This window comes from Boleophthalmus pectinirostris, unplaced genomic scaffold (assembly GCF_026225935.1).
Source record: "Boleophthalmus pectinirostris isolate CB_2022bp ecotype Guang Dong unplaced genomic scaffold, ASM2622593v1 HiC_scaffold_15, whole genome shotgun sequence".
NCBI lineage: Eukaryota > Metazoa > Chordata > Actinopteri > Gobiiformes > Gobiidae > Boleophthalmus > Boleophthalmus pectinirostris.
Window position 1 is genome coordinate 21,658,419 of NW_026571070.1, and position 20,109 is coordinate 21,678,527.

The 20,109-nt window shown below is 39.6% G+C and overlaps 2 protein-coding genes across 2 annotated transcripts; one reads left to right on the forward strand and one right to left on the reverse strand.

The window, feature by feature from the left end:
- Positions 1–10,196: 10,196 nt before the first annotated feature.
- Positions 10,197–16,090, forward strand: zbtb47b (zinc finger and BTB domain containing 47b). Its single transcript, XM_020925747.2, has 5 exons — positions 10,197–11,471; positions 11,630–11,777; positions 12,133–12,248; positions 12,338–12,482; positions 12,770–16,090. The coding sequence occupies exons 1-5, from the start codon at positions 10,239–10,241 to the stop codon at positions 13,189–13,191; spliced, it is 2,064 nt and encodes a 687-aa protein (XP_020781406.2). The 5' UTR covers positions 10,197–10,238; the 3' UTR covers positions 13,192–16,090.
- A 139-nt stretch (positions 16,091–16,229) lies between these two features.
- Positions 16,230–19,244, reverse strand: klhl40b (kelch-like family member 40b). The gene is made up of 6 exons (XM_020925694.2): positions 18,122–19,244; positions 17,525–17,685; positions 17,140–17,247; positions 16,873–17,058; positions 16,646–16,795; positions 16,230–16,566 (listed from the first exon to the last, which is right to left on the reverse strand). Exons 1-6 carry the CDS (start codon positions 19,226–19,228, stop codon positions 16,455–16,457), a joined length of 1,824 nt encoding a protein of 607 aa, XP_020781353.1. The 5' UTR covers positions 19,229–19,244; the 3' UTR covers positions 16,230–16,454.
- Between the last annotated feature and the right edge of the window lie 865 nt (positions 19,245–20,109).

The following is a 20,109-nucleotide window of genomic DNA, read 5'->3' on the forward strand; positions in this document are numbered from 1 at the left end:
GCGAAGAGAAAACTGCTGCGAAAGGAGTTATTCTGGGACTCCTTTGAGCCTCGAAACGCTGGATCAAAATGGTAGGCTACTGGAGCGCTGCATTTTTGTTTATTTTTGTGTCGCTTCTGGGTCTCTGGTAAAACGTCAGCTTTTGCCAAGCTTTTGCCAGGCCGATCAAAGTGAATAATTTCTGTCTGCCTCTGTGTCTGTCATGTGTGTGCCCATGTGTCCTTTGCGGGTGAAGTTTGCAACTTGCAGACATGGCACAAGTTGGAAATTGAAGCTCAAAGAATGCAATGGCTACAATAGCCACATTGATGAAAAGAAGGAGTTAAATTTTGTTTTATCAGGGCGATTCTGCAAAAGGCTGCGGGTCATGAGTGGTGCATGCAATGGCCACCTTGAACAAGACATCTTAGGACAACTTAAGGCTGTGACATTCACGCACATGCCTGTCAGGATATTTAGACTAGTGGTCGATCCCACGCGTTGTAACTTATCTTGTTTAAAAGATGGTTGAGAAGTTGCTTAAAAAGTAAACGAGATCCTTTTACCTGTGTTATGCTTTTGTGTAGTAATGTCATAACGGCAGCCAGACAGTAGCCCGTGCGCTCTGTCTCCAGGGTCATTTTAGGATGCTTCATTAGGAAAGCAGCGTGGAGGCTGACGCAGTGCTGGAGTAATCCCGGCGCACGTTCACATCTGGAGGCTCGGGTTAATATCTGGGTCAGGTCAAGGTTCACCCTGGTGCACGCTGGTGACAGGACACACACTTGGCCCCTGTCATGTTTATGAATGTGTGTGGAAAAATAGCCTACGGTAACAGCTCAGTGCAAAGATGAACCTCTACCAAGGCGCAGTAGCCTTATCGTTCAGTTGTTAAGTGCCTAGATGTGAAGCCACTGTTGCAGTGTAGGTGTAATGCTCTTTATTTGATTTGAGCCTTTATATTCTACCAAAATAAACAATCTACTAAAACTAATAGGGTGTAATAACAATTTAGTAGACCTATTCAAATGTGCATTTTGATTGCTTGGAGACACTCAAACCTGCTTGCCCTCTAAAATTTCTAAACTTTATTTGTTAACTTCCCACCATCATGCTCATTTGGAAATAGTCTCTTTCTTGTGTTGTTCAGTTGGGACAGTCAAACTTCATTGTCTCCTCTGTTCTCATGGCACTGTGAGTTTTTACGTAACTCTCTATTCAGGACATTCCTTTGCCCACTCCGCTCCTGTCTTTGCAGCTCCACTGTCTCACATACGAACCCTCTTTATCCTCGTGACAGAAGCAGTCATTGCATTGTGGAGCCACGGCAACTGCAAACTCCAGCAGACATCTTAGACTTTACTGTAGGTGCTGCTAATTTATACCCTGGAGATTAAGAACAGTGGACAAGGCTCTGCAAAGTCAGACTCACATTGTATGTAACATGAAATTACCTCATAATAAACTGTCTTTTTTTCATAGATATACTGGATACATACTTAGGATTGGGGCAAGCATTGTCACAAGTTAAGTTGCTCTAAATTCAAACCCTGTGGCACCTTTTTGTTAAAATAGACTTTTGAACTGGGGCTTAAGTCCATTTTCTCACACATCACCTGATATGTGGATTTATGTTACGCTGCTTTGTAAGGCGTTTAGTATGGAAACAGTGGGTGTTCTTCTTTCACATTTCACTCAAGTAAAAATTATATATTTTACTATTAAAATGAAATATTTGTTTAAAAATTTCAGGGTGTTGATAACGAGAAATTTGGGTCAAAACATTGAATTTATTTGAATCTTAAATCTTAATCTGATTTTCAAAGGCGTCATCTAAAGTCCAGATCACTATCCATTACCAGATTTAATCTTATCGACTGTTTCTGGAGCTATAGAAAGCGTGATGATGTGATGCAGCTCATCTGTCCTACATGACCTTCTCATCAAACCTCACCTGCCTCACCCATAAGTACACCCCCCGTTCTCTCTTCTTCCTTCTCTCTCTCCCCCTCATTCTCTTTCTCTCTCTGTCTCTCTCTCAATCTCTCTCTTTCCCTTATCCCCTCCATCTCTCTCTCTCTCTCTCTCTCTCTCTCTCTCTCTCACACACACTCACACAGAGTCACACAATATGGAAAGATGCAGAGATAAGAGCCTCTTTAGAGTCTTGTGTTGACTCTTTGTGTGAAGCACTGAAAAGGAGAGATCAGTGTTACAGGCGGTGTAATACCTCTGTAGTATGGGTGCACCTGCCCTCAGCATGTCACTGTGTACTTCTGTGTGATCAAGGAGATGGCTGCATGTTTTTGACCCAATTGGAAAGAAAGATTTTTGACTTTGAAATGTGTCTTAAATTTGACTATAATTTTATTCCTAGAGACTGATTATAACCTTAACCATAGCCAAGACTAGACTAATGTTACCCTAAACATAACCTTGACCTATTTTAACTTTATCTTAAATCATAACTTTAAACCATGTTGCTGATCTAATAATAAATAAATAAAAATATTTACAATCATTGAGGCACTCCCTTATGATAATAACGCAATCATCATAAGAGAGGTACATGTTTACAGATTTTAGTAGTTTAATACAATGTGATGAAGACCAGTCCACAAAAACATACTTACCAGAAAAAAAAAAAAAAAAAAAAAAAAAAATATATATATATATATATATATATATATATATATATATATATATATATATATATATATATATATATTATTGTATTTTATTTACATTTTTTCAGTGACAAGGTAGTCTAATTTCAATTTATGCACCATTCTCAATTCATAAAACTTGCCAATTTTAGTAAAGGGCAGGTACATTCCCCTCTGTGCCATCCGTATGTTGATGCTGTGTTCATATATATCTCTGTGTGTGAGTTTGTGTGTGTGTGTGAGGAGATGCCAGCAGCGCCACAGGGCCCTCTCCTGACCAGCCTCCTGACTCAGCTCTCCCTCTCTTTTCTCATTGGCTCCTACACTTCCTGGCAGAGCTTTAGTGCGGACACTCTAACCTCACATACCTCACATCTCTGCCCTGTCTCCTCCAGGCAGGTCCTCAAATAATCTCACTCAGAATGAATCTCATTCCATTACTGTCTTCTTTCACAATTGAGTGGACAAACACACCTATATAGGCTGTTGGGGCTTAAAAATATCGTCAAATCAACAGAAAAGTTACTGTGCACCTTTAAATGTCAATGTCCTGCTTTGTGTCCCTCTCATTTCATTATCAGTGTTTATAACTACGCAATAATTCAGCAGATTTTTTTTTTTTTTTTACCATCAAGGTGGGTGGGCAAACTGGACCACTGCAACCCAGTCCTTCTTGTTTTAGTTTTTTGTATATGTGAATATGTGTTAATATTTGATAACAAGGTGTAAAACAGTATCCCTTTTACATGTTCATGACACATTGTTTTTGCTTTCCAATTTTATGCTTCACCAAATGCGGATCACTAAATTGGCTTATCACATACAGAGGCATTTATATAGATGAAAGACAGTGAATGTTCTGGAAATGCTGAAAATATTACAAACATGGGGTAGAGGGTGGGTGAACAGTGCAAAAGTGAATGTGTTATAGACAGCAGTGGCTGCTCTGTTGGGGACTTTGATTGTGTTAATAGGCTGAAGAGAACAAAATAATTAATTGCAACAGTGGAACGAAGAACTAGAAAAACCAGAGACACTGTTTAGACTAATTTTCTTCTTGCCTCATATCTCTGCTATGTCTTTACACATGCTTGATTTTGATTTACATTGTAGCTTCCAATTATGGCTAAAATATGCAGTGGATCCCAGTGTAGTCTGACTAAAGTTATGAGTTTAAACTTTGTCTATTTGACTTTAGACATTCATTTTACTAGATAAAACACCACTGTAGCAAAATCTACAGTTGTACTAGAATGCCTTGGCTGAATATCCTGCATTGATACATTTGCTGTATAAAAAAAGACAAAAAATGAAATTAAGTATGATATTTATGCTCTCTCATTGCAAGACTTGATTGCAGCGTATTGTGATTTGTCTGATCTCTGATGACCAAATCCCGTCTGTGTCACATGTGGTGGCACTTTATTGGATTACCTAATCCCATCAGAACATATGACAAGGTGTAACTCTGATCCTGATGCCATTATCATCTGTTAGACTAAACCCAAGCTGTGATGTGTCCTTCTCACTATAGAGATACCAAATTGATTTTTCTTTTGCATTTTTATATCATAGTGCTGTTATAATGGCTGCTGGGCTTGTTATTAAAAGGGTAAATCGTTACTCCCTGCTGGAAACCCAAACACTCTTTTTGCTTTGACCTATTTATTCACCTAAAAAATTGTTTCCCACACTATAATTCAAAGTCAAACCCTTTTAGTTAAAATGCATCTTCCTTTCAGCAAACCGTCCTCCTATTTTCCTTTCAGTGATTTGCATTATAATTTGCATTAGGTTTTATACCAGATGCCCTTCCTACACCACCCTGTCCCTGTAATCTGCATTTGTCACTGAAAAGAGTAAACTAGTTTTGGACATGTTATGGTAGTACAGAAAAGTCTGCCTGAGCGAGTTTCACTGTCCCCGTCTCACTGGGGTAATAATACTCCATGTGTGTTGAGGTTGTGAGTGCTCGGGTGTTCATCTGATGTGCTTCTTGTAACTCAAGGTCAGAGCCGGGGCTGTGAGCTGATTGGATTTAGCGAGGGAGACAGAGGGAGGAGGCTGCACTACAGACAAGAGAAGAAGTATCCAGTTCACACAAATAAGAGAGAGGCCAGACGAGTTGGCACACAACACTGTACTAGCCCATTCAGACTTGACAAAGTGCTACCAGCCAGTTTAAACTAACATGGATTATACAGTTATCGTCTGTCTTTCTCAGGAGGAGGAGTGAGCCAGCAGAGGGCAGTACATCACTCATTACCCTGATGACTTTTTAATGGGCATCTGATTGTTCTCAGTGGAGATGACTTGCCCTTGTCGTGGTGTGTCTTCTTCCGTATAGTCTCTGACCACATAAGGGAAGAGCTGCATACAGAATGGACATTATTCAAAGATATATAGCAGTAACAATTTGACTGCTACAATCTTCACAGGCGTATGAGGAACATTATGATTGGTCAGGTATTGAAACCGCCCCTGCTGCCAGGTGTCTCTAGTCAGAACAGTTTTGGCCTTTGGATGCAGTGCATACTTCAGACTATTTTAGACCACAAATCTGCAAATGAACTCAGTTTGCTCTAAAAGGCAAAAGGAACAGTGGATAACACTTTTAAAATACCATGTGCACAGTTTAGGAGAAAAAAGGTTTATTGAACAAAGAATATGTTATTAGTTATAATGAAATTACATATTACTGTTGTATATTAATATATTAGAAGTATTAGTGTAAACACACTTATTCATATCTAGTCTATTCATATCGTGTCTTGCTTTGTCCCTTTGGTTCATGATGATATGTGATGACTCAGGTGTAAGTTTGTCCCAAGGCAGGTGAAGGTGATGTCTGACGCAGGCACCCATCACCTTCCTTTGTGTCAGATCCTGCAGGGCTCAGGTCTGGAGGTGGCAGTGGGACTTCTGTGGTAAATGTCGACATGTTTAAGTGTTGCTATGTTATATTAATCCACTGCTAATATTTTTGTTACTTGTTTCATTCTGTTTAAAATAAAAAAGAGTACCTCTAGCTGGAGGAATAGCCGTATAAGGACAGATTCATTGCTTTACGTATTAGATATACATGAGAACATTAATGGACTAAAATTGGCAACAAGAGCCTGTGAGTGCAACTTAATGAGAATGTGGCACCAGCCGAGGTGTTTGTGTGTCGTAAAAGTCAAACATAAAGGTGGTGATGTAAGAGGACATTGAGTTCAGCTGGAGCAGTGGAGGCAGACAGGGAGAGCTGTGCCCCCCCCCCTTACCCCACCCACTGAGCTCTCCTCCTGGGACAGCCTCCTGCCTCTACCCCCTCCACCACCCCCAATCCTACACACACATGCACACACACACATCAAATCTATTGATGTGACCATGACTCTCCAAGCTGCTTTGACATTGGGCCATGCAAATGCCTTTGCGCGCTCTCACTGGTCAGCAAACAAACAAGACAGTCAAGGCCGAGCGTCTTCAGCTCCGCTCATAAATCTGGTTTGCAACACTGAGGAGATAAACATATGCATCTGTATTTTAGGGCTGCTCTGTAAAGAAGATCATAGTAAACAAATTATAAATAACAGCAAACCTAACCTAAGGAGTGGGTGATAGGTCAAGAAATTCATATTGCGTATTCCGAATTTATCATAAATCCTTTGTATAACTAGAGACATCCACTTCTTCTGAAAGTTCAATCTTCATTGTAACTGGTGAAATTCTAGGCTGATAATTACTATATCTACTAATTTTTCAAAATATGAAAGCTGAAACTATTTATTGTGGACCTCAACGTTTATTGTGTGCACATTTTCTAAGTGTTGAGATTTCAGTTATTTTTGTTGTAATACGGAAAAAAAAAATTGGGACAAATAAGAGTGGGAAAAGGTCTGTGTTTTCAACTCACTATTTAGCATTATCACCAAAATGGCATATTGTCACTGCCACATATTGATGAAGATTCAGTTTATATTACCATATCTCCCTAACCTAACACAAGATTCTGCTAATAAACAACACAGTATACCTTTAAGTTCACTTTAACTTGATTTAAGTTCAGGTTACAGCAATAAGCCTACAATACTTCATAGTGAATATAGTGGCTTCTTAAATTGCACTGTCACAAAAGCTGTTGAACCGAGCTGCCCAGTGACGGAGAAGCTAACTTTTACAATGCAGTAAATCGACACAGAGAGAGTGCTATGCTAAAGGTGTGGGAGAGAGAGGACATTTTCACTCGAGGAACTTTGTGAACCTGGATTTGGCTGGAATTCACGAGTCTAGACAGAGCCAAGTGCATACCGCCCCCGGGGCTAAAGATCCTCTAAAGGCTCTGTTAAGAATCATACAAGTTATACATTATTATTAGTTTACTCTTCTTGTCAGGGTGTGGAAATATATTAATGGTTTGTGAACAAATTAAATTAAGGGCTAACTTGGGGTCAATAAAATGTTAAGTTGGGGATGCACTGAGCCAGCTTTTTCAGTTCTGATACTGATTGTTTGATGCTTTAAGGATCTGCTGTTATCAGATATCAACCAATACCAGTGCAGAGAGTGAAAACAGCATTTTCTCTAAATAAAACTTCTATAAGACAAAACTGTCCAAATGTAGCTGTTATTTATTTCTCAAGTAACTACTTTGTGTAACTAAACTTTCAAACATTCTGAGACTTTCTGGGCTGACTATGACCAGTTTATACTCTTATTTCATCACTTTATATGTCCAGTCAAGATATGGACTGAACCGATATTTAGAAGCTGATATCCAGTACCAATATTCTCTGTATTTCTCTTATCCTTCAATGCAGAATGGGGCAAGACTTGGGAGTAGTGGCCAGCAACCAGAGAAATTTGTAGCTACGCACAGAAAGGCTGAGGCAGCCTGAAAACCTGAAACCTTCTTGTTGCAAGGCCATAGTACCAGCTACCCAGCCACTGTGTCCCAGTCCTGTTGTCCTGTGAGGTTTCTCAAGTCTTTTGGCTAATGTGATATCTGTCAAAATGCATGATATGACAAAGCAATTTCAAATTTTAATTAGACAACCCCTTAAGGATGAAAATGCTGCAGTTATCTTTCACATTATCTTTTTTCCTGTAAAGTGTGGATCAATTTGACATTAAACTTGGGTAGGAGATCCCATTACACACAGATGCATATTGAGCTGTCGCCTTCCAGTCTGGTCAAACCTGACATTTAATTAAGGTGCCTATCAGAGCTAATTAGTAACTCAATGTAGCCCTCCATTCACTTGTATGAAGGCTGATAAGCGTGATAGAAGGCTATTTAAATGACATGTCTGGTTTGGATGTGTCAGTGAGGCACCTGCTGCGTGTGAGTCTAGCTCAGGTCAGATATGAATAATGTAAAGACAGACACCTGACTGAGAGAGCCATGGATGTATTCTCACCATGACATCCCTGACAAAGGTGAAGACAATAATAATATGAGCTGGATGTGCTTATGGCTCATGGTAATGGTGGAAGAAGTATTCAATTTTATACAGTTACCGGAGCAAAAAATACTGAAAAGTAAAAGTATCATATGAAAAAACTGACTTAAGTACCTGTTTGCAAATTTATGTAAAGAGTAAAAAATAAACATTTTGCACATATTTTGAGATTTAATAAAGCTGAATATGTGCTGATTTTAATATGATCTGTGCTGAATTTTGTTCAACAGAAACATATATATCTTAAATATATATATATATTTTAGCGCTTTTTTATATTTTTGCATGCTCAAATTAAAATGTGTTGAAGTGGGGAACAAAAAGTACAGACACCTGCTCTCAAATGTAGTAAAGTACTTGGACATGTTCCACCTTCTGGTCTGTGTTTTCATCGTCATTCAGATATGTTGATTTTGGGTTGACTTTTAAGTGGTCATTAGTAAATAATTTTCCAACTCCTTGCCATGGCTTTTGTCTCATTCTATATTGTATGTTTGTGGTTATGAATAAGAAAACCTTTAAAGTTCCCTTCAGGGTTTCCATGGTGAGACAACAATAAATGCCCTGACAGTCTTTTGAATGTTACAGACTATAATACCAAACCATAAGGTATGCTTAATTCTACACATGCAGAGTGCCGTAAAGTTAGGTCATTAAAAAGTCATGGAAAAGTTTTGAAATTTTGTCAGTGAAAAAGAGTGGGAACTGTTATTTTTTAAATTCGCTTTGGCCAAAAATGGCCGAAATTCTTGCCATTGTTGAATCGCAAATACTCAAAATATTGGTGCTCCTAAAAGTTTCACTATACATTAAAAATAATATTCCTCTAATGTGAAAGTCACTGTTCATTGTAAAACAGGAATCAATTTTAACTCTATTATAGACATGTATGGGTTAATTTGTCTGCCCTGTTCTGTCTTCATAAAATGCTGCAGCTCTTATCACTTAAGGATCATAGCTTCCAGTCTGCAACTTAAAATCTGATTAGGGCGGCCGTGGCAGCATTTTGCCCTTGGCTCGTGTCTGTATCCTGGACTGCTCGCACACGGATAACTTGATATTCTCAGTCCAATTTAGCAGCTCTAAACTATGAACAAATCCATAATTGAATTCTTCAAATGGACAGATTTTTCAAGGTTACTGCCTGAAAGTGCTTTGTATTTTAAAACACAATTAACGTTCTTTGTTATTCACACCATAATATCTAAATGCTTTAATGGGTATTGTCCTTAGTCTAATGAATAATGAATTGAATCAGATTGCCCTTTCTATAATAAGAGTGACCGTTCCACAACATATAATTAAGGTTCTTTCTAGTAAAGCATCTATCAATACTTTTACCTTTAAGCTACAACCGGACTGATAACTTCTTAGAATTGTTTACAGGGTCTATTTAGTATTTATTGGGCAGGGTTAGCTTAATTATTTCTCAGTTTTGCCTTCTGCATAAATTGAGTGCTCCCCTGAGACAGCTTTGTGAGTGGGTGAGCAGAGGGAGGCTGCTAATGGACATGAGGTGGCACTGAATACCAATAGTGCTAAAGTATAATGTGTATGTGTGTGCATGTGTGTGTGTCTTGTTATGTTGTGAAAGTGTGTCCCTTAGCCTCCCGCCTGGATCGAAACCCTGCCCTTCCTGGTCTAAAATAAACCCACCTTGGGAAGTCGAGGAGGCTGTAGAGATAACAGAACATTTTGATTGTGATATTTAAGAGGAATAAAGCAGTGGCTCTTTCAAAAGTGGTATTGTTAAAGCAGGGGTGGAAAGAAGGTACTTTTTTGAGAGGCGTTTTGTTCTTTTAGTATAATTCTAACCATGTAATTATAATTTACTAAATATTAAAATCATAGGAGCTCATGGGACTCTCAATTGTCATAATGCACAGCTTTGATTGTGGTTTTAATTCAGCTTTAAACAATTTAATTAATCAAGTTTGGTATAAAAGATTGATGTAAAATGGTACTAAAACTTAAAAAAAAAAAAGAAAAGTATTGCATAGATAGTGGTTGACGTTTCAATTGCTTTGCTCTTTTGATTTTAATGTGTTGTCTGTGTGTGTTGCAGCTCATAGTGGAGAAGACTACAGACTTCCCGTCGGCTGAGTTCTCTCTGGTGGAGGATGTGGCTCTGCACTTCACCTGTTTGATGGACAGGCTGAATGAGCAGCGCCTCTTCCAGCCCCACCTGTGCGACGTTGACATCGTCCTGGTCCGGCAGCACAGTACCTTCCCCGCCCACAAGGGAGTGCTGGCTGCCTACAGTCCGTTCTTCCACTCCCTGTTCGCTCAGAGCAAACAACTGCGCCGTGTGGATTTGTCTCTGGATGCCCTGACGTCGCAAGGCCTTCAACAGATCCTCAACTTCATCTACACCTCCAAACTGTCGGTGAGTGGCCGCACTGTCCGAGACGTGCTCAACGCTGCCACCCTCCTGCAGATGAGTGACATTGCAGCTTCCTGCCGTGACCTCATCAGCAGCCACTCTCTCAGAAGCACGAGCTCAGAAATGGCTAATCAGGATGGTTCGTGTAGTGTCGACTCAGTTGCCACAGCAATAACCCCCGGCCGCTTCTACCGCGAGATCAAGCAGGAGTCCGAGTTAGCCAAAGTGTTCACGCGTGAAGGTGTCAGTCCATTTTCAGTGAGAGTAGAGGATGCTGGGAAACCACAGTTAAAGCAGTACTACCAGAAAGAGGAAAGCTCAGGGGGTGGGGCTAATGGGGGCGGAGATGAAAGTAAAGGGGAGGAGTCCAAAGCATCAGAGGGCCACACCTCTTTTAATAGAGAACAGATTATTGTGGAAGTGAACCTTAACAACCAGACACTCAATGTTTCCAAAGGATCTAAAGGCAAAATGGCAAGTGCAGAGCCTGCAATGTTTGGTCGCTCCCATGGAAACAATGCAGATTTAAACAACGAAGTAGACAATGACGAAGAGGAGCTTAATAGTACAGAGATGCTAGGGCATAGTACTGAAGAAGACACAGAGGATGAAGAAGAGGGGGAGGAAGAAGAGAACGCACTTAACATTCCAGGGTTAGAGCAGGCAGCCATTTTGGATCGACCCCGCCGTGACACCAGGAGCCTGGCCACGACTTCAATGAGACAAACCTTAGCTGAAGCCACGCGGGGCAACCAGCGCCAGAGTGGGACCAGGATGCTAGAGGTTGAGGGGGCAGGGCAGAAGGTGAGATTGGAGGAGAAACAACACTTCTCCTGTAAAAAGTGCCCCAGGATCTTCAACAACCGCTGGTACCTGGAGAAGCACATGACTGTCACTCACAACCGCATGCAGATTTGCAACAACTGTGGCAAGCGCTTCCTGATGGAGAGTGAGCTGCTGCTGCACCAACAGACTGACTGTGAGAAGAGCATACAGGTGAGAGCACAGCTCATTATTTGTCTATGTAGGTAGAATAGTCGACAAGACAAGGCCATGTTATTCATTAACCCTGCTGTTTTTGAGAATCCATTGTATCTTCAGCTGCATTAAATGAAATAATGTTTCTAATTAATAATAGTACATTTCTCCCCAAGTGTGTGACATGTGGAAAGGCCTTTAAGAAGCTGTGGTCGCTGCATGAGCACAACAAGATCGTCCACGGTTACGCTGAGAAGAAGTTCTCGTGTGAGATATGTGAGAAGAAGTTCTACACCATGGCTCATGTCAGAAAGCACATGGTCGGTGAGTGAGTGGCTACTGCACTCTACACAGGATTTCATTTGGGTGTGGTTTTCCTCTTTCCAGTAGTGATAAGTAACATGAACTTCCCCTGACAATTTAAAAAAAAAAAGGTTTGTTACTATAATTTCTCTCAAAATGTTTTGGGTTTTTTTTTATGCTAGGTACACTTAGGCCATATAAGGTTTACTTTAGCCTAAATCCTTGTAGTTGTGATTCGCATGCGGTTATTATTTAATACATACTTAAAATGTTGCATCTCTATGTTTATCATGCTCCAGTCTTCAGCTAAGAGTTCTCCACTTTCAATATTAAATATCATAAGAAGAGCCCCTGTGTGTACCCTGTGTTTGTGCAGCTCACACCAAGGACATGCCGTTCACCTGTGAGACATGTGGGAAGTCATTCAAACGCAGCATGTCCCTGAAGGTGCACTCTCTGCAGCACTCGGGGGAGAAACCCTTCAAGTGTGAGGTCAGAGCCACTCAACACAATCAGATTCACATATTCACTGTAAAATACACAAGTGACATGTCTGATATATCTAAATATTTGTCTTTCAGAACTGCAGTGAGCGTTTCCAGTACAAGTACCAGCTGCGCTCCCACATGAGCATCCACATCGGGCACAAACAGTTCATGTGTCAGTGGTGCGGCAAAGATTTTAATATGAAGCAGTACTTTGACGAGCACATGAAGACTCACACTGGTATGGCCCCATATACACACAATACAATATGGTACAAAGATACATTTAGATTTATCACTTGATAGATAATTAATCAACACAGATGTTTATACATTTGAAGACCTATTAATTAAAACAACGTTATTATCAGACAGAAAGCTTGCATTGTGGTTTGTAACTGTTACTGGAAGTAATGCTTTATAAATATTTGTGACCTGGTTCTAAACTGCCACATAACTAGTTATGTATAGTGAAAGCTATTCTAAATGTGTATTATCTCTTTAAGGGTGTTCTTTATGTTTATGCAGGGGAAAAGCCGTACATTTGTGAGATCTGTGGGAAGAGCTTCACGAGTCGTCCCAACATGAAGCGCCACCGCCGCACGCACACGGGTGAGAAACCGTACCCCTGTGAGGTCTGTGGCCAAAGATTCCGCTTTTCCAACATGCTCAAAGCCCACCGAGAGAAGTGCTTCAGACTGAGCACCACCCAAGCCCCTGACCGCACGGATCAGCCTACCTCTACCCCCGCCACGGACGCCTCCACTCAGCTCCAACTAGTGGCCACATCGGTAACTACACCCCCCACCACACCCACTAACCAGCACCCACTCCACGGCACCCAGATGTCCCTGCCTCTGCTGCACTCCATGGGGGCCTTGCCTCCGAGTCCTCAGCTGCCCCCACCTCCCCCCCTGTTCTCTGCCGGTAGGATCAACTCAAATAACTAAAACTTTTCGTAGCATCGGAACGCACTTTCTTTCTTCTCAAGTGACAACATGAAGGCCTCAGAAAAACACACCTACCACAAACTGACTTTTTTACTTTGCAAATACAATAGATAACCTCAGATTTCACCTGGACTTATACTCGCCGCTTTCTCCTCTTGGATTGACTGGTTTGACCTGGGATTTTCCAACACAATATTCTTATTTACAGAGTCTCGCACAAGTAACTGATTGTAGCAACCTGGAAGTTTAAAAACATGATTAGCAGTCAAACCCGTTACAATGAGAAGTTTTATTTTTGATTGCTCTCTACCCAGATGTAGCCAGATGTGACCCAGCAATAACCAAATGCTGATATTGTTGTCTCTTGGGTGTATTGGTGTATATGGCATTGCCAGTAACCAAATCCTGTTAGCTCCTGTTATAGTTAGATAATGTTATATAGCATTTATAATCAGCTCTTGCACCTTACATTTAACTCCTGTGATATTTAGTACTCCAATTTGTCTTCATTTTTATGAGTGTAACTTTATGTTGTGGAAGGGATGTGAGAGAGTGCAATGTTGTGTGTTTAAGTGGAATTTAAATCCAGTGTGTGAGCTCCTTTAAGTGGAGAGAAGATGAAGGATGTTGTGTCATGTTTTGCTTACATTAAGCAACATGCTACTCCAGAAGTGAAGCACTTTTCTGTGTAAAGGCTCCTGTACTGCCACCTATTGTAAGGCGGAATTAAGTAATACCTAATATTAACCAGTAGTTTGGAACTCATTACAAGTTAATCAATTCAAGTAGTTACATAATCAACAAAGGTAACTAATTTTAGGGATTGACAAACCTGCTGAAATAACTGTGCACAATTAATAGTTATTCATTATATTCTCTATAATGTGAACTGTCTTATATGCCTAAGTCTCTGTTATAACATTTGGCAATGAAGAGTTTGCTCCTTTGTGATACAATAGACTTAAAAAAGTAATAACTTAGCTGTGATAGTCAGCCGAACATATGCCCTATATGCACTTTTACTACCATTATAATGTAGTTTTGGTGTTTAAAGTAACACCTTAAATTAACTTTCTATTTTTGTTCAGTTGTTATCTGACATTTCTGTCCAAAAAAGTTGAAAGCACCTATGAGAGACAGGAGTTGGGGTGGATCATGGTGTAGCATTGCCCTGTAAATACAGTGTGACTATTCCTTATGTTTACAAGGAGGCCACAGAATGTGCCCTGTGTAGTGGCTGGTACAACCAGATGATGAAAGGCTGTGGTGTAAGATTAGACTGATTTGTGTTTGAAGATTTGTTTAAGCATTAAGCACCTTATTGCTATGTCTGCCCACCTTTGTTAAGGCTTCAACTGTCATTAAACAGGTTGGGCCTCAATATGATATTGTACTTCCCATGCGTTAGACACATTTTAATTTTATTTGCTGGTTTTGTACATGTAATGTTTTTTTTTGTTTTGTTTTAGAAATTAGAAATCCTATGGGGCTGTAGAAACACAGAAGATCAATTGTTGCCCTCTAGTGGCAACAGAGTGAACTGCAGAGTTACTTCAATAAGTTCAAAAAGGCACAAAGGAAGGATGGTGGCTTTGCAGCACTAACCCAATAGCCAAAGCTGTATTGTTGTCAAAGAATCTATTTGCCTTATATTTGGTAGAAACTGAATGTTTTATGAACAATGTTGATGGTTTTCTATTTACTACTGATTTATGCACTTTGAATTTGGTTGCTCTGTAGCCCATTGTACATTTTAGAAGATTAGTCTGTAAAGTTTCCAAAGGCTAGCACAGATGCATCTGAAAGGATCCAAACAACATTTGCACATGAATCTGGTTCATATTTAATTAAAGGTTTAGGTCAGATGAGGTTTTGTGGCTGTGGCCTTGTCTTTGTTGTGAACAGAAAGCAGGTGTCACCAACAGACAAATGGTGTGAATCAAAAGAAAGCACTAAACATTTTACATATTGTTTTTCAAAAATCTATTGCCAATGAATTTGAAATGAATTACAAAAGCACTTTAACTTTTTAGCTGCTTAGCAGCAATGTAGTTGCAATTAAAAAATAAGTTTCAAAAATGTACTAAAATGCAATTGGTTACTAAAACAAAACTGTAAGTGGATTGATGTATGAGCACACGACCAAAGGATTGCACTGCAGTAAATCAAATACTGCAAGTTATGAATTGTCAAAGGAACATGAAGTTTAACAAAATAATATCAAGAGATATTTGACAATACTTTGATTTGTTACTTTTTATAACACACTTAAGAGACTACATTTTGTTAACACAAGTAAGAAAGTCTTCCTTGAATCTGGTTTTAAAAAAAAGTATTTGACCAAGATAATTTATAGCTGTGACACACACACACATTAGGTATAGTTATTTTCACACTTTAATGTGATGAGTTGTTTTGCACTGTGACTGGTCAAATGGACTTAGACTTGACACTTTTCCTCCTGACTGCTGCTGAAGGCTTACAGCTGGTGTGAGATGGTTCAGAGCTGCTACAGAAATTTGAGCTTGTGTTGGTAGTCTGGGTTTAAGAGATGCAGCTATTAGGGCATTGCAGAAGAGTGGGATGGGATTATTAGAATTAGATATAGGCTATGAATAATGAACTTTTATAGCAGTTCTGTTGCATTATCCTTATTTGATTGCAGATCCTCACTGTTGTCCCCATAGAACCCCCTCTGCCCTGGTCCTGAACTGCAGCTGTTAAAGGGTCAGACTCAGAACTTTGTAATGTACCAAACATGTCTTAGTTCCTCTGGTGTACAGCAGAACAATATAAAATAACCCCATGTAAAGGACTATAGTATCTAGTGGTGCTAATAACATTAGATTGTATTACTGTCTTTATCTGTACGATTGACTAGTGTTTCCTGTCTGTAACACTGCAGAGCATAACAAAACAATTTCAATATTAAACTGATAATATACGCTGGTCATGTGCTGTTTTGTTTTCCTGTATTCAGATGATTTAAAGTTTATAGAGATACAGAGCTGGAGCGACAGAATAAATACACAATCTCCTCAATGGACACAAGATAATAACTGTTTATTTAATGCAGTGTGTCCAGTTTAACTCTTAGAATGAAGGGAATATAAATATACAAAATAATTCTGTTAATGAGCAAAGTGCTCTTACAATATACTGTTCAGTAGTGTCTGTTATCAAAATAAAGTTAGTTGATTTTCAAATCCACAATCATCAGTCAGTATAAACAGTCTTACATAGCAATAATAATTACTATAAAATTACATCTTGGTGAGACGCAGTGTGTTAAGTCGGACCCCAAGAACAGTGGCCCCGGTGACGTATTTAATTTCCCTCAGGACCCCGTTCCACTGTTGGTCTGATTCATTAAACCTAAAAATGTGCAACAAATCCATTTAAGAGAAGATGATTTACCATTCATCACTGTAGTGGCCTGTAAGATGTGACTCACCTCCAAATGTCGCTCATTTCTCTGGGAACCATCTCGTCACTGTCTTCCAGAGGCATCATAGCAAAACCACCAATTGCAAATAAGGTCCCAGCCAAAGACACCAGGTTTAGTGAACTGCGCTCCTGCGGAAAGACCTCCAAGTCGGACCACCTGCCAACAGCAGTGGATCATGACGTCACATTTAGGTTTGGGCATGATTTTGAGTAAGTTTTATGTATTAGACGTACTTGTTTGTAGCGATATCATACACCTCCACAGAGTCAGTCAGTCCATTGTCTGTGACTCCAGCCGCTACATAGATCTTGTCATTATGAACCGCAGCACCAAATAATGATCGGCTGAACTTCATAGGAGCCAGTTCTTTCCATTCAAACCTTTTGGCATCATACACGCACATCTTCTTCAGACACTTCCTGGAGAGATCAGATGGTTTTAATGCTACAGATATTAACTATTATATTGGCATGATCAGTAAATGAATCTGTGGATGTTACTTATTGTCTCCTTTTCCTCCAATCACATATACCATATCATTGTATGACACTGTTGCATGCCCATACACTGGGTAAGGAATTGGCTCAGATTCACCCCATTTGAATGACCTGCAGATAAAAGTTAAAGGTAAGAACAATCATTGGTAACACTTTATAATAATTACACTTTTAATACATTTAATAAAGACTTGATTCAAAATAAGCATATAGTTAATTATAAATACTTTAATATTCCTAACTCCTAACCTTTTCATAAAGTAGTTACTAAGTCATTCTTTGTAAACTATTTGTTCATCATTCATTAAGCCTTTCTTCATGCTTTAGTGGGGCTAATTAAGGAGTAGGTATGATAGAGTAGTCAATAATGCTGTCTGAATGTACTCACTGTCTGTCATATATCAGAACCGAGTCCAGCGTTTGCTCCTGATCCTTGAGCTCCTTCCCTCCCATAACAAAGATGGAGTTCTCCGCCTCACCAAAACCAAACAGGAAACGCGGAGAAGGCAGCGGAGGCATCCCCAGCCAATCAGCAGTCGTCGGGTCATACTGAGGTCCCAAAAGGTAAACATCAGGTATTTATGTGAGTAGGTGTTAAATCTTCTTAAATCCTGTGCAATTCTATGCATAGTTTTTTAAAGTATTTAGTGTCTAATGCCAGATAGTGGAACATTCTTGGCAAGGCAATAATATCCCCATGGAAACAAGCAGGTAGTGGGCCACATAGAAATGTGCAACTAAAAATAGTTTTAGGTATTCTTTACACTACTGTTGTAGAGCTTAATGTTTGAGTTGTAATAGGGAAATTGTGTGTATATTTAATAGTTTTATTATTGTGTATTATATTGAATATGTCTGACTGATGACATCACTTCTAAAAATTATTTTAATTTCACTAGTTGCACCTTTTTAAGGCCATTTTATGTTGCACATATAAGTGAAGCTGCTATACTCTTTCTCATTTGTGATCTGTGTTTTTCCTCACCTGCAGGAAGTAGGAGCACATTGGATTGTCTTCACTTTGCTCATCGAAGAACAGACCTCCAGCCACAAACACCTGGTTCTCCTTGGTGACGAGGCTGACATGGTTTTTGGGAATTTGTGTGGAGAGGGAGGCCAGGTAGCAGTCATTCCCAGATGGATCGTAGGCCACAGTCCCAGCATCACTGATCATCAATATCAAGTCCCGCCCAAACATGCCAAATCTCAGGTTGTCATTTAGGATACCAGGAAGAAACCCCTCTTCCTCCTCTTCCTCTTCCTCTCCCTCTTTACTCTGCTTTTTGCTTTTCTGCACCTCTGGCATTTTCCCAGCTCTTGCATCCCAAACCAGCTGAAGTTTTTGTTTTAACTCTTGATTAGATTTGATCAATTTATGTGTCTCTACTTTCTCTTTTAGAAAATCCTCGGTGACTAGTCGTAAACGCACACAGTCTATCAAACCAGGCAGCTCCTTCTCCCTACCTTCAAGGTCCCGTGACACCCAGTTCATCAGTGCCTCAAAAACAGCCTCTTCTGTCTCTATATTGAGATTATCACTGGTTAAAATGGCAGCCAGTTCACTTGGGAGTAACTGGAAAAATTCTTCATCCCTTGAGATGAGTTGGAAGCGCTCACAAGCATAATTTCGTGCAGACACAGCAAGCCTTGGGCAGTCCAACATCAAACCTAACCTGAATATGGCCAGGCAATTGCTGAGACTCAGTCGCTTTTGGAGGAAAGACACACAAACGGTAAAAATGGATGGTATCTGGTACATATTCGCTACTGCAAAAATGTCCTGAACGTTTTGCTCTGTGACATTGATTTGAGATGTGTATAAGTATTTCAGAATTAACCCCATGACACCTGGTTCCACATCTTCTAATACTATCTCCTTCTTCTTGCTCTCATCCAGGTCGGACAAGAAAATAGCACGGAAGTAAGAGCTGCATGCGCACAAGACTAGCCGGTGACAGGGGAACTCCTTATCCTTGATCTTCAGTTTACAATCCACCAATTTTTCATTCTCTAGTAGATCATAGAGGCCATCTTGAAGTAGGGTTTGTTGGTATATCCTTGGCTCGTCCATTGGGTTGACTGGTGCTGCCATGGTGAAGCAAATAAAAAGTAATTTACCCTGTGAGTGGCTGGAAAGAAAAGACAGAAACTCACTTCGTAGTTCGTAGCTCACACCAGCTGATCCTCAAATGGGACAGCCCTCTACTCAGCTGTCCTAAAACTTCAACACAGCTCCAAATGGTGGCTTATTTATAGTCCACAGGCTGCTAGGGGCTTTATCCCAGAACATGAAACCCAGCACTGAATGCAAGATCTGAACTCATCCCCCAAACCAGGAACATCCCGACACAAACAGCTGATACAATGGATCATAGAAGGGGTATGTCTACTGTTAGTCATTGGGGCAACTCTGAGTCATAGCAACCAAACAGCCTCAGTCATTATTTAACTTGCAACTTTACATTAACATTACCATTACCTTAACCTATTAAGATCAAAAGTAATTCATCAGTTTGTTATTAGTGGTAATATTTAATATTTAAAATTGCTATATCAAAATCTCTGCTACACTGGTTGGGTATTGCCTTGAATTTACTTAACTGCTAGTTTTTAGTCAACTTTTGGCTTTTTATCTTTAATTCAGACATAAGTATTGAAATAAATGTATTCTTTATCTTAATTTGAATTTGATTATTATTTAACTGATATTTAAATTTTTGTCTTGTAGGAGGTCATTCAGTTTGTTCCAGTCACTACTGTAAGCTTAAGTTATGCATCTTGTCAGTTATTAAATATGAAAATCATAATATTAATTAAACAATAACAAGATTCTAATTTCTAGACAAAATTATTCCACTGAGATCAAATTAATTTAACCACATATATGTTATATATATATATATATATATATTGGGGCAACAGTGGCTCAGTGATTTGAATAGTGGTCCCCAACCCAATGATTGGAGCACTGCT

Coding starts and splice junctions, on each gene's coding strand:
- zbtb47b (XM_020925747.2), top strand. CDS start 10,239: ATGGACAGGCTGAATGAGCAGCGCCTCTTCCAGCCCCACCTGTGCGAC. Junction 11,472..11,629: donor ACTGTGAGAAGAGCATACAG/GTGAGAGCACAG, acceptor TTTCTCCCCAAG/TGTGTGACATGTGGAAAGGC. Junction 12,483..12,769: donor GCACATGAAGACTCACACTG/GTATGGCCCCAT, acceptor ATGTTTATGCAG/GGGAAAAGCCGTACATTTGT.
- klhl40b (XM_020925694.2), bottom strand. CDS start 19,228: ATGGCAGCACCAGTCAACCCAATGGACGAGCCAAGGATATACCAACAA. Junction 16,796..16,872: donor TATGATATCGCTACAAACAA/GTACGTCTAATA, acceptor TGCTGTTGGCAG/GTGGTCCGACTTGGAGGTCT. Junction 16,567..16,645: donor GAAATGAGCGACATTTGGAG/GTGAGTCACATC, acceptor GCACATTTTTAG/GTTTAATGAATCAGACCAAC.